This window comes from Clarias gariepinus, chromosome 16 (assembly GCF_024256425.1).
Source record: "Clarias gariepinus isolate MV-2021 ecotype Netherlands chromosome 16, CGAR_prim_01v2, whole genome shotgun sequence".
NCBI classification, from domain to species: Eukaryota; Metazoa; Chordata; class Actinopteri; order Siluriformes; family Clariidae; genus Clarias; species Clarias gariepinus.
In genome coordinates, this window is record NC_071115.1 from 4289161 (window position 1) to 4304432 (window position 15272).

Genomic DNA, 15272 nt, shown 5'->3' on the forward strand with positions numbered 1-15272 from the left:
TTGCGGCATTTATCTCAATGATCACCTGTTATTAATACAGGAAGCAACGCAGACGAGTGAGGAAACGTCCCCAATAAGTCATTTATTTATAAAGTATTTCACTATAATAATATCACGATGGACTGGAAACCTATAAAGCTGCTTTTAGATCACAAACATCCACATCAGTTTAATGTAACAGACATGCCGTGGTTAAGGTCCTACACCAGATTTAAATTGTAATGATTGAGGTCGTCTGACTTAAATTCTCTTTCTGTACTCTCACATGATTAGAACTGGGGTTTTACCTCTGCTGGTGCTGTATAACAATATTCAAAAGACTTTAAAACTAATTGAAGAAGATGTTTCATGTTGGAGCATGGCTGGATTGGCCACGCCCACAATACCAGTTCAGGTCAATCCACATGTAGAGGTTTGTTACATTTCCACATGTTTGTGGAAACATTAAAGGAGTTCCTGGGAGGCCGGCGTTTCAGGCAGTTAATTCGACTGATTATGGCTCTGGTGTCCTGAGAAAACTTTCCACCTTGATGGTAGACAAGAACTATTGAGACTCTGGGACAAGTGCATTAATGTAGCATGGGATCGTACCTGGGAGCACAATCGAAAGTCCCAGTTTGACTCGAACGCCCCCCAGAAATCCTCTATCCGTGTAAACATTTCTTTACCATGCTCTCTTTATTTCTCTCTCTTTTAATTTAATGAGACCAAAAAAAAAAAAACACATAAATAATAAATAGTTAAAGGAGAAAATACTTTAGAACAAAGTTACGGCTTCACCTCTGACTGATGCTGGATACATCTTTTGTAAACCTTCTTCTTACAGAAAACTTCAGTCTATCTGTTCTTTTTTTAATCCGGTTATGTGGAGCGTCCGCTGTGCACGTCTCTCTGAGCGAGCTGTTACTATAGAAACGATGTCCTATTAAAAACAAGCGCATTAACGTATAGAAAAATCTGTGTCGTCCCGCTGCACCACTGTCCGTTTTGCTGTGCATAAAAAAACTTCCGGCCAATCAGAACCCGAGATTCAGCAGCATTGTGGTGTGAAATAGGTGTGTATGACATGTGACATATCAGATCTCACAGGTTCAGTAAACATCTGTTCTCAATCCTATCCATTTTTCACCCTGATTCTCTCAGGTGTCTCACTCTCTCTATCTCTCTCTCTCTCATTCTCTCACGCACACACACACACACACACACACAGATCATCCTAAATGGTAGCCATGGAAACCCGTCCCCCGCTGCTGTTTGGCTGGTGAACTTCTTCATTTCGCCCACCTGCTGCAGAGAGAGACAGAGTCCAGCTTCGAAGAGGGAGAGAGAAAGAAAGAGAAACGGACTTGCATGCAATTATACACACACACATATACACACACACACACGTATATACATGTATAGAAGAAGGTTCCGAGAGGAATTGCTCACCATCAGAACCTAATTTTACTACACAGTTGTCTGAAGTCTGCAGAAAGCTTAGAATATGAACATTAAAGCCTGATTTCACTGATTTTTTATGTTTTAATTAAAAATAAAAGAATTTTTCCAAAATTATGAAGCAGTGCTACAGTCCTTATATTACTGTAGGGACGAAAATTTCCATCTTTCTAAGCCCTCATGATACAAGGATACTACCCAGATTTTTTTTCCCCCGGCAGTGCTCATGCATTCCAGATCCTGATTGGGCAGAAGGTGTTGATTCATTTCCTGTGAAATGAACTCCGCACATCCCAGGTTTATACGGCAGTAACGCACCAGGCGTTGAATACTTTGTTTCCATAATAACTCCTCATTTTTCAGAGAATTGTAGGGTGAAAAAGATAGTGATGTTTTTTGAAAGATGGAAAGTGACGGATCACTGATCTGGTGAAATTTGTTATAAGAGGTTGGTCTACGTTTAATCAGTATCAGTGCTTTAAAGATCCGGTATTTTAGTACAGGTAGTCCCTGACATACGGACAAGTTCTCTCTCGGGAGTGCGTTCATAAGTCGGATTTGTTCTTAAGTCGAACAAAGTGAGTCTTATATGCCTTTAACACGAATATACAATGTAAAGCATACCAATCCATTGACTAAATCTCTGTCCCCTTTTCCCACACAGCCATCATGTGGCCAAAAACTGTAACCGAATTTCACAAGTAAAATTTAAGTGTTGTTTCTGAGCCTTTAAATCGCGAGGGGAATCCCGAACAACATTTTGTCTCAGAGCTGTTTTCCACTGCATTGGACTGTGAACTTTACAAAGTAAAGAAAGTTAATTCTCCTGATGAAATACCCCTCAGATAATGCATTATTATCTTTCAAATATACTGTTTTAGTGTCTATTTTAGATGCACTGCTGCTAAGCCATGCCCCCGGCAGAGAACAGCAGAGCAGAGCAACAAGCCCGGGTAGGGGTGTCTTATAAATTTGAGGTCACAATAGTTTTAAATTGCCCATTAGGGTCTCTGTTCCAAAGAAATCATAATTGAATGGACTTTAGATTTGTGTAGAATAACAGAAGTTCCTGTAATGTGCTAGTGCTATTTGTTGAATGTTCATGGAAACGACTGCAGTGCAGAGGTCACCTCGGCCGGGATCACTGGTTCATTCACCAGAAATGTCATCACAAGTCCTGGTTTGACTTGAACGCCCCCCTTGTGTGAAAGATGAGGTAATAAAATGTGTACTCCATGTAAAAAAAAAAAAAAAGAAAGAAAGAAGGCTTTATATAATGAGAAGATTAGTTTCTGTCCATTGGCTTGTTTTGTTCATGTTTCATCATCACCATTAGGAGAGTTGTGAATGGAGCTGTACTGTGGCTGTAGGTTCTTGTTTTTTTCAGGTGTCTTTAGGTCATGGTCATAACGGCACCAACTTGGATCACTGTATGTCAGAAGACCACTCTTCTTTTTTTTTTTTTTGCAAAACAAGACTGAAGGACATATGTCTTTAATAGAAAATACATTAAGTCCCCTTCATACAAACATTCAAGTTACAAATTTTCTGAGACATGAACAAGCATTCGCGTTAGATCATGTGTCCGGCATACATTGTAACGTGCGTACAGCGTGCATCCCAGGATGTCCGGAAGCAAGTGTAAAAGCAGCGCCAATGAACCTGGTACTGATAAAAAAAAGCAATAACGATATGGACAAAAGTAAAAAATTTTGAGAGAATGGAGGGGGTTGAAAAAATAGCACTCGTTCTTTTAACATGAATTGTTCAAAAATCGGCATGATTGTAAAGGACAAGGACAAGATCATGAAACATGTTAGTTTTTATACTGCGTATAGCCGACTCTGTTAATATCCTAGTACCAAGACTGTGTTTGCCAGACTTATGAACAAACTGGACTTTCAAACGAGCTCTCAGAACAGAACTCGTTTGTATGTAGGGGACATACTGTATCGACAAAAAAAAGCATTTAATCACACAATCATATACTGTGGGATGTTGCTTGCTGTTGCAGGATTTTGTTCTAACAGCCTCGTCATTCTTTTTTTTTTTTGAGTAAAATAAATGTTATAATAAATATAGACATATTTACTCCTAAAAAAACATGTTTCCTTTCTCTTTTAAAAGCTACACGCGTTTGTTTGGCATCACGCTCATTTAAATGAATAATTTTATTAGCCTACCTGCTGGGACAGGCCTAAACCATTCTTACATCTTTCCGTAGGGGGATACATGAGCGTAGAGAGGACACACAACACATTGTTAATGCATCTGCTGCTGCTTAGAAAATCAGTTTATTCTGCAATTCCTTAAAATAGAAGTGATTTCATTGAGAATTATTTAGTTAGAAAATTTTAAGAATCCTAAGCAATAAAAAAATGAATGGTACGGTCCATGTGGGTCTCTGTGTGTTTCAGGGGTCTTGGAATCTTCGGTCTCATTATGGAATAGAGGAAGGAATGAACACACACACATAAGAGCCAAACACACACACACACACTGAGCTCGATCTGATCTGATCTGAGTGGGCTTCAGCATTGATTTGTTCTTGAGCCCAAGGGATGACATCACTGTGTGTAGCCGTGCGTGGGTGGGTTCCTCTACCCCGTCCGTCTCTGATTATGCACACCGTGATTGGTTGATTTAGCGCATCCCGGTGCAGTGAGGTCCTGGAGGATTATGGGAATTTTTTATTTTTTTTAAACAGCAGTTATCAAAGAATGAGATGAAGAAAAGGAGGGGCTGAGGAAGTGTGTGTTACTGCAATATGTACACACACATACACACACACACAAGAAGATTGAAAATACTGTACTTAAGCTGCTCAGAGGCACAGTTCAGTAATAAAGGCAGTGACTTTTTCGCTGAGGCACGTCATGTTCGATTTTTCATTAGAAAAAAAAAATTTCACGACAATTAAATGTACACAGTGTTCCCGTTGCTCTAGACATCATCTTGAGTTCCAAGGTTAGTGTAGCTACCAAGTCATTGGTCTTTCAGCCGCTTCCATATCAAGGGGTCTGATCCGCGCAACAATTTGGCACAGGTTTTACGGGCATTAAGTGGGATTCGAACTCGGGCCTTTCACATGCCGGGCGAGAAACCTACTACTTGAGCTACCGATGCCACAGCATCGCTATCAACTACAGGAAGCTAACGAACGAATAACGATCAGATTAGCATCGTGCACTTAGCTCTTATGCGCTAATGTGTTTCCTCCGTGGTACACAAAACCTAAACGAAAGTACGTATTTCCTTTGTGTCAATTCGAAAAGCACTGAACATTGATATAAGTGTTATAACTACTTTTTTGTTGTTGTTTTTTTTAATTATTATTTATTTCAGGAACCTTCAAAGGGCTGTGCAAGCAGATCGATCACTTTCCGGAAGACGCCGATTACAAAGCAGATGCCTCCGAGTACTTCTTACGTGAGTGTTTAAAAGTGAATCATGTGACACTAGATGCAACCATTCATGCTAAAGCTAACAGGATTCCTTTACAGTGTACGCAGCATCCTATGCTAGCTTCGTAGCTAGCTCCTATCTGCCTCAGCTGCAGCATAACCTTGCTTTAACAGCAAGCTACCTTGAATATTGGTTGCTAATCCTTAGACAATAAGAGTTTTCTAGAAATTTAAATGTGTTCATTGCTTATATAGCAAATAAAATTAGCTGACTCAGTTTCATGCTAATTATTAAGGAAGTTTAAACAGCCAGCTAGCTCTCTAGCTAGGTAAAAAAGCTCACTCTATAGTAGCAAGATGTTTCATAGTTGTGTCAATGCTTTTTAGTAGAGTCTTATGAAGTTTTGCCTAAAATTAACCAATGTTAATTTTTTTGCTAACACAAAACTTTAAGAACATACTCCTGTATTTATCTAACTACTACTTGATACTTGATACTGGAAGACCTGGTTCATCCACCGTTATAGTGTTCACAATTTCTGGCTAGTCGATACCAGTTTTTTACCAAAGATTTTTCCTTTTCTTTCTACCAGCAGTCCAGGGGACGACCTTGGGGTTGCTTGAAGTCGGAACATTTTTTGAGTAGAACATTTTTTGAGTAGTCCAAAGGTTGTCGTCTTGTCTCATCACGTGTCCGGCCCGCCTGAGTTTCCATTCTCTGGCATCTTCATACGCGTCCTTGTATTTGGTTTGCTATCAAATGTGTTCATTTCTGATCAAGTCGCTGTCGGATCTTCAGGATTAGCGTTCCACACTCACTGCATTCTCGGTAGCTTCTTCTCTTCTGTTCCTCGCATCGTTTTCGGTTAAATTGAAAAGTTGGGTGCAGGCTTTGAGATCTTTCCATGGGCTTTGATATCCATCCAGTATATTAAAATAATATTTAGTTCTAACTTAAACACCACCGCGGCAAAAATCGGCCAACATCGGCAATTCAAGGATCTGTTTTAGTTGAAAAATATAAATCAGTGCTAGAAATAAACATGGGCACAATGGAAGCAAGTTCACCTTAATATATGGAGGGCATGAGTTTGATTCTCGTTCCCAGGTGATGCACAGCCTGGAGTCTAGAGAACAAACGGGCCATGCACTCTCAGGGGACATGGGAGGGAAAGCATACTACATCAATCATAGTGACAGTAGACAATCATGGGTGTCTGAGAGCTCACACATGCGGAAGGGGCGGATAGCGCGTTCTTCTGAGATTGTTGCGCCGGACGCCGACGTTGCATGACCAGCAGAACAAAAAGATGTGATAGGAGGAATCATGCGTTAGATTCTGCCTTCCCTAGTTGGTAGCAGTCGGTGATGTGGGAGTGCCCTAACTATCCCAGATGTTGCGAATCATGGAAAGTGGACATCGGGCACAAATTGCTTTGGAGTCGAAAAAAAAATCCATAATTTTCATATAAACCTAATCATAACGTTGCAAACAGGTTGCAACAACGGGTAATTTATTAAAATCTTAACGTGATCTTGGACGTCATTAAAGCGCACGGTAAATCTAAATCTTCTTCAGGCTTTTTCAGTTGGTTATATTCTTGTGAAGCTTCTTTGTGGCTGACGTGCTTTCAGACTTTTAAACCACACTATGACACACTCTATATTATGATTTCTCTATGACGTTCTGGCTTTAGAGACGTCCTGAATATCTGGGTCACATGCTCTGATTCTGTCCCCGTTTTACTCAGTATCACATCTGTCCTCTTTTTATTCCTCACTTCCCTTATATGGTGGTTATTTCCTGTTCCTGTTATTCAGAACCTGTTGCTCGTTATCTCTGATTTTTTCTCATTCGACTGTTGTTATATTGTGAATCCAACAGCGTCCAGACATACAGGGGATAAAAAAGCCAATTCATCTGTTTTAATAAGTTATTTCTGACGTTATGCCGAATCTGCCTTCCTCTCACACTGAGATAATAATCCACTTATTTAAAAAAAAAAACTACAAAATAACCTTAAATGACATAACATTCACTGATTAAATCTTTACTGAAACAAACAAAAAACACCTCTAAAGGTCATATTTTAATCCTAATGATTATCTCATGACTGATATCAACCTGAGCCGCGATTCCTTTAAACATGCTGAATGACGGCTGCTCATTATATCATACGACAACATGCATGACAACATTAGAAACGATCTGATTATTATTATTTTTTTTTATTGATTCATACACATTTTCTCCTATTTTATAAACCTTTTCATAATTTTCATTTGATTGTGTAAAGCTGCTTTGACCATTGTTATTAGCGATACACAATTAAAAAGAATTTTTGCTCACACCCGAGACATTTATGGACCATTTATGGACATTATACATTGGAATATACATGCATGCATATATATATATATATATATATATATATATGCATGAATAATTAAGACAAAGAAAGAAAGAAAGTCATTAAGGTTAAGTTTAGGGTTTGATATCAGTGTATTATAGCATTACGCATTCTGGTCCTTACAAGGATAGCAAGACTGTGTGTGTGTCTGCATGTGTGTGTGTTTGTGTCCTTTTCCTTTGCCGCAATTGGACGAAAAGCCTGTGATGCCCCAATGGCACGTGAATTAGGACACTTACATCCATAAATATTTCAGCCTCCTTCCTATATAGGTCAGGTCTCTCTCTCTCTCTCTCTCTCACTCTCTCTCTCTCTCTCTCGCTTTCTCTCTCTCTCGTCCTCTTCTGCGCCCACTTTTGCAGTGCACTATTTGTCCAATCTGGGGTTCATCTCCCTGCAGCCTATATATTAAATATATATATAATACAGTACACTCTATATGCGCGGTATGTTTTATGCTACATTTCATGCTTGAAATTCGATAACTTAACAACTAAAACCCTTAAAGCATCACTTCCACCAGAGCCTTCTTTTAAAAAAAATTGGACTCTATAGCAGTTTCAAACGTTTCAAGCCTTTCCGCTGTTCCACAATTTTTTATCTTAACCGGAATGACATCATACCAGGTGGGAAATTTACGCGTCATGTTCAAAGACTAAAATGGACAAAGAACATTTCTGAAATACTTTGTATGTGTAGACCCGAGACCCAAATGTGTCCAAATATTGTATTAAAGGTCTCCTTTAATTTACAGTAAACTTTTCTCCTTAGGAAGAAGTTTGTGGAAGAGGGACACACTTAGGGACTGAAATAATGGCAGCCCACACCCTGGATGTTCTATAGTGAGCTCTGTAGAACATCTGGAACTGTTACTCAGCGAAAAACTAGGCTTCTAGGACACTTCTGTTCAGGACGGGGACGGGGACGGGGAATGGGGACGGTGACGCGTCTTTTCGCTGTGCTTTATTACGATTAACTGCAGCCAAGGATGTGGATTTATCCCTGCGCTTATTTATTCGTTGTCAAGGCCGAGCGAAATCAAAAGGAAGCCGCACGTGATGTCACTGTAAACGACCCCGGCTCCAAACTCGGCCCAGAAAGCATCCCGTAAGCACTTTCAGGAGGGAAAGTAAATCAGGCCAGAGTCGTCCGTGAGCGTTTAGACTCGACACGCAGCCTGGAAACTAACTGCAATGCAGCTGAACACACACACACACACACACGCTTGTTTCAGACCAGCATGAGCGTTTACATGCGCGCGTGTGTGTTTCTGGTGAAACTGCATATACACACACCCACGCATCAATAATTAAACTAGAATGCACACACAAATCCACAGTGTTTATTTTTCATATTTATGTATAGATAATTATTAAACACCAAAACTATTGGCACCCCTAAGTAATGACTGGTTAAAATACTTAAAAGAGATGTTTGTTTGTTTTTACTACACTGAAAATATGACATCTCAATTGTAAATATATTTTTTCTTTAAAAAACAAAAAAAAAGAGTTTTTGGGAATCGTTCTTGACTTCCTGTTGATTAAATAATGATTTCACGGAGAGGTAAATGACAGACAGATGTGTGCTAAGCTTTATAACCCAGCTGTAGCTATAGAAGCTGTAAAATAAATAGCTACACTTTGGGCTAAAATAATCTGTTCCCGTGTGATGATTTTATGTTTTTGTGATGTTGTTTTAACAGCACGGTTCCAAGTGCGTTTATCAGCTCACATTCCCGTTATTCGCTAATAATAATAATCAGTAAAAGTCATGCATTCACACAGTAAAATCCCCAGTGTCTTACTGGACCCTTATGAACACTGCACGGTGTTAATTCCACACTGTTTTACTGCGTAATGCTGGGAAGTTTGTTGTGCATAAAATGTCCATAAGACAATTTAGTCCCTGTTCTTACTTGTGTTATAGCAGCGATAAACACTAGCATCTTATTTACTTTCTCTTTCTCTCTTTTAAGAGCTCAGTTTGTCCCTAAACTGAACATTTCCATTTCTTGGAAAACGTACATAGCGCTGACGCTGGAGACTCCTTCCACACATGATAAATAGATGTTCCTTTACAAAAACACTTTTAGATTAGAGTTCGATTAGATTTGACTTTATTGTCAGTCTAACCAGAAGTGTATTAGTGGCTTATTTACAATAAATAACAAAACAGTCAAATAAGGTTATGTTTGTCGTATATGTTGGCACTGTGGCCTTGCACCTCCAGGGCGCAAACAATAATTGGGAAGACGTCAGGAAGATATCATGCTAAATAGGACATATGTCCATATATGGATGTCAGTGTAGTACAGTATATATAGAATCCATTAGAATCAGTTTAGTAGTGGGCTTAGATCATATGGAGCATGTCCCTGTGAATGAGCTGTTGCTATAGACAGTGATAACAGTGATGCATTAACATCCTTCCTAAATGCAACAACTTCTGACCAATCAGATTGGAGAATACAGTACATGTACACGGTGGTATAAACATCGCATCGAGTCGGAACGCTGGGAAAGTTCTGCTTGTTCAAACAGTGCCAGATCGTTTAATTCAAACTTTTTCTTCATGTGACAATGTTTAATAATAATTATTAATATTATTATTGCAATGTTTTATCATGTTCTAGTATTTAAAATTTTATAATGGCTTCAATTTAGCAATATTTTCAGGACCCTCTCACTGTTTCAAAATCAGATGTTTGTCACCTGAATCGAGTCACCTCAGGCTGGTGATGTGAAAGTTGCCTTTGACTCTTTTAAGCTTCACCCACTTCACTATGTTTATTTCTTTTACACACTTTATAAATCACACCGAGTAGAAATGAAACTCCAGCCGAGACTTGAAGTGTGTAATTCTCTCAGATTTGTAAAAAAAAAAATATGTAGAATTTAAAAGAATAAGTCTGTTTGTAGATGATCCAATTATGAAATTCTATACAGTCATTTCTTTCCCTTATATATAAAGACGTTATTTTCTTTTGTGACTCTTGGGTGGTTTTAATAAATATGCAAATATACATGATACACATACAGTTATAATAAAAGATGAAAGCAGGCTTTGTAGAAAAGGCAATGAAAGGAAGAGGATAATGAAAAAAAGGGCAGAAATGGATGAAAAAAAGGAGGAGTTTCAGGATTATCAGTTCTCCTCCAGCAGAAAGAAACAATCATAATCAATATGTGTGTTTTGATTGATTTATTTATTTATTTATTTACTTATTATTTTATTTTATTTTATTATAAGAATTAAAATATAAACTGGTTCACAAAGTGTGTGTTTGTGTGTGTGTGTGTGTGTGTGTGTGTGTGTGTGTGTGTGTGCGTGTGTGTGTGTGTGTGATCCTGAGTTTGATCATTAGATGCATTGTGTATCTAACTATCCCCCTCCTTTCTCTCTCTCTCTCTCTCTCTCTCGCACACACGCACACACACACACACACACAGTGCTGCATGACAAAATCAATAGAGTTGGTAGTAGCCATGCTGGGGCTGTGTGTGTGTGTGTGTGTGTGTGTGAGAGAGAGAGAGAGAGAGAGACAGAGAGAGAGAGAGGAGGAGGTGTAGTAGAAGAAAGAATCTGAGTAGAAATGAGAGAGAGGGATGGATGGAGAAGAGAAAAAGAAAAATGGTGAGAGAGAGAGAGAGATAGGGAATATATAACGATAAGATAAATTAAGAAAAAAAGAGATAGATAGATAGATAAATAGATAGATATGAAAAGAGAGAGAGAAGGAATGCTACAGACGGCATTAAATACAGATTTTTTCGATTCATCTTTCCAGATGTTTTTTTTTTATTTTTATGGTTAATTTAATCAGTAACTTCAGTTCAGTTAATCATGAGTGTGAAGAAACGTTAAACTACCCCAGTTTATTGACTTGTTTATTTTTATCAGCCGTGGATGGAGTGAAATTTATTTCCTGCACAGATGTTCCATTAGCTGTGTTATTGTCACAGTGTTAGCGCTAATCACGGTGCTAAACGCTGAAGTTAAAGCTTAGCTAATCTTAACGCTGAACACAAAAACAGCCTGATATAGCTTTGATTTTTCGAGAAATAGCAGCTCACAGTGCCTGTACTCGACGCTTTTTCACTTTCAGCCGAGCTAACAGGAACGCATCTTCACTGCGAGCGCTAGCATGTGCTAACTTACAAAATGCTCCTGAGATTTGGCTGTCATGGAGGAATAACGGGTGTCATGCAGACTAAGCACATTGTATAAGTGTGTGAGTGTTTAATTCATGTGTGTGTGTGTGTGTGTGTTTGCTTGCTTGTTCGGATTAATAACTGTTTGTCCGGTTTAACTGATGATCGTGCGAGCCACAGCATCGGATTAGCGCGGCTTTGACACTGAGCGCGACGCGAGCCTGATTGCTAAGTTTCTTTCAGGATGCTGCTGTGAACAGCCGAGAGTAAGAGCTCAGGGACAATGCTCTATCTAAACTAAAGTGTGTGTGAGCAAACACAACTACTGTATACCTTGGTGTTGATGAATCGTCTCTAACAGCAGCTCCGAGGTTTATGTTAATGTACGCGTTCTAATACGTTATAGTTGCTATAGCAACAGCTCCTTGGCAGGGATGTGTACAGTGGACGCTTTACATTAATGTTTTTTTTATTATTTATTATTCCGCATGCTCTCAGAACCACCCTTTTACAATATGAGTCTCCATAGATGTGATAACCTGGTGATTTAGTACATTCAGGTCTTCAGCTGACTTTACTTTATTGCCACATAACGTTGCTAAGCCTAGACGTGAGTAACTGATGCAACTCCGTCTCCAGAGGCTTGTACAATGGACACCATGCTTGTTCGCCTTATGCGCTTCCCTTCTTCCCTATCGCTCTGGAATAGGCTCAATCGGGACTCATCGGACCGCTTGACTTTTCCTAAAATGCTCCAAAGTCCAATCTTTATGCTCCTTAGCAAACTGAAGCCTATCAGGGGTAGCGTAGTAGGTAAGGTGTTGGCTCACTGATCAGAAGGTCCCAGCACCACCAAGTTGCCATTAACCCTCAACTGCTCAGATGTTTACTGATAAGACTCATTAGCATCTTCACCTAGGGACACGATCCTTCAAATGTTCAATAATGTTTTTAACCCAATTCCATGCATTTCACGAATCTCCTTGGTTGTTGTCTTTGCTTGATGCAATAATTAAATAATAATTAGACCCCCTTCTGAAATACAGTCGCATCTTTTACACGAGCACTGGATACAACCTCCACCATGAGAAGATCCTCAGTACATCAGTTAGGGTTAAAAGATTTGCTCGTAGCTGAAACCGACGTATTCATCATTTAGAATGTCCACAAAGGGTGACAACTTTAAACAAATATAGGCAAGATATTGTTAACAAATAAATAAGTATTTCGGCCTAATTTGATGGATTGAACTGCTTCATAGCGTCCGTGTCCATCTGAGCGGTGCGCGTCACAGGGATCTGCAGCAGCCTTTAAAAAAGAAAAGCAGTAAATGCAGTAAAACGCGTCTCTGCTGCTTCACTAGTTCCCCTCGGGGTCTGCGCTAGCACGACTGACCTTGACCCAAATCAAATCTGTGACCTTCCAGCTAATAACACGCCTCACAACCTCCATAAAGATCAGCCTTCTTTCTCTCCTTCTTGTTAATCTTTATAACGTGGGAGAAAAGGGAATGAAACCTCCATATTCCTCAGTCTTTAGGAGAGGACATGGGTAAGAGGTCCGAGTTACTGTAGCACCAGGCTCGGCGACGGAGCGTCAGGACGCGCATGGAGGAGCGGTACACATCTCTGGTGGAATATGTTGAGATCCGTCTCTCAGGCGTATCCCTTCTCTTTGCACGTCGTGTTCTCCTTTCTTTTTGATTCTGCCACACTAACAGCACCCCCGAGTCTCATTTATCACTCCGACTTCTTAAACTCTGCCCCAGTCCTCAGACTGCCTGTGTAAGAATGCTGCCGAGCACACTTTTTTTTTTTTTTCAATAATAATTTTTTTTTAAAGAAATAGCTGAGAGAGAAAAGTGAGAGGAGGGAAAAAAGCTCAGGTCTCAGGTGTGTGAATTTCATTAGGAGAGCAGCTCACTCAGGTATACGGGAGGCGAGACGGAGTGTGTGTGTGTGTGTGTGTGTGTGTGTGTGTGTGTGGAGGGGGTAAGATCCAAGAGATGCAGTTCTGAGATTTTGAAGAGTGAAATGACGTCTTGCTGCGACAGTAAGGACTTTATGGAGAAGCGAGAGCGTAGGCGGCGTTCACGTTTGGTCACGTGATCGACGTGATAGTGCAATAACATCATGTCACGTATTTTATTAGCATTAAAATGTAATAATGTGGTGCAGCGGGAGCTAAAACAAGATCCCTGAAGCAAATCTGGTACTGTATAAAAGTCAACCATAAAAGTTTTGGCACCCTTCACCTAAATAAATTCTGGTTAAAGTCCAGTTTTTATGGTGTGTGTGTGTGTGGAGGACAGTGATAAATGATAGTGATAAATGAGGTTGTCTTGTGTGACCTCTCGAAGGTAATGTGCCGTGACCGGCCAAGTCAATACCCCCCCCCCCCCCCCAGGTGAAAGCAGAACTGAGGGCAGTGTTTACTGTTCAGGGATCATTGGGAGTGAACTGTACGGTACATTGAATCAGATGGAGAGAATCCTGAACCAGAAGGGGGAAAATAATGTATTGATAAGGCAAGAACATACAGTATGTACAGTATGAGATAGAGAGAGCTTAATTTTTGGTTTGGTTATCTACAGTAAATGCAGTTCATGCACAGTAGGAATTTCCTATCCTGGGAATGCTGTAGCGAGAATGTACACACACTGTTCACACCAACAGGGCTACAATCTCCGGGTCAGAGTGCAGGATCCACCATGATAAACCACCCCTGGAGCAGAAAGGCGTTAATGGTCTTGCTTGAGGCAGATTTTCAGTTCAAGGGCTTGAACCTATGACCCTCTGATCAGCAACCAGCTCTGGGAGAATTTTTTTTTTTAACTATATTCCTGGTTCTTTCATGTCCTATAGTCTGTGCTTGATGCCTATAAGGGATGGTGGATTTAAAATAAGTGCCCCTTAAGTCCAGTAAGTGTAGTCCTAATCCAGCTCCTCCTATATAAGGAAAAGAACAACAAGTGTATTGTAGCATCTATTGGGTAAGGGGTTTGGGATTAGGGGTTGGGTTTTAGGAGGGGATGGATCCAGGTCCAGCGCCACCTCCTGGACTTCTGTGATTTATACAATCTGAATTGAGTCATTGGATGCATCCAAAGCAGTTGCCGGTCAATAATGCAGATGCCCCTCAGCAGAGTTGAACTCGACAGAAATAACGTTACAGTAACGCACGGCATGTTTCCCAGAGCTGGAAAAATAAAAGCAGACGGGATTGCGGTAGAGAGAGAAAAAGACAGCGGGGTATTAAAATGCCGTTCATCACCTTGAGTGAAAGCTCATTTAGTTTTTCGCTGTAAGGAGCCTGAGAAGTGGAAGTAGAAGAAGCAGCAGGAAGCGATCAGGACACGCCAGCATGCTAGGACATCATTCTGGGTGACACAGATTTCCCCAAGACATTACTACTACTCCTACTTTGTAAAATCCTGCTCGAGTTCCAGATATACGGGAGTGGAGCTGACACTTGTGTATACGTGTGCTTGTTTTTACATGCAGATTTAGGAGGCTCTGCTTTACGTTTAGATGTTTATGCACACACACACACACACACTCCAGTCACTCTCTTTCTCTCGGATTTGACATCCTGAAACAACACGTTCAGGAGATATCAGTGGGATTGATCGTCTCTCTGTCCCACCCTGCAGGTGCCGTGAGGGCATCCAGCATCTTCCCCATCCTCAGTGTGATCCTGCTCTTCATGGGAGGCCTGTGTATAGCAGCTAGCGAGTTCTACAAGTCTCGTCACAACATCATCCTCAGCGCTGGGATTCTTTTTGTCTCGGCAGGTAACGAGAGCCAGTGCAAATGGGTTTCGGTGCTGAATTAACATTAACACTGTCTATATCGATCCAGTTG

At 40.3% G+C, this 15272-nt stretch overlaps 1 protein-coding gene across 1 annotated transcript in view; it reads left to right on the forward strand.

The window, feature by feature from the left end:
- The window catches only part of LOC128544614 (voltage-dependent calcium channel gamma-2 subunit-like), a 61691-nt gene that overhangs the window by 41856 nt on the left and 4563 nt on the right, over positions 1 to 15272 (forward strand). The window contains exons 2-3 of the mRNA XM_053514841.1: positions 4786 to 4869; positions 15062 to 15202. Of these exons, the coding sequence (XP_053370816.1) occupies positions 4786 to 4869; positions 15062 to 15202 (225 nt within the window). The remainder of the gene's footprint in view (positions 1 to 4785; positions 4870 to 15061; positions 15203 to 15272) is intronic.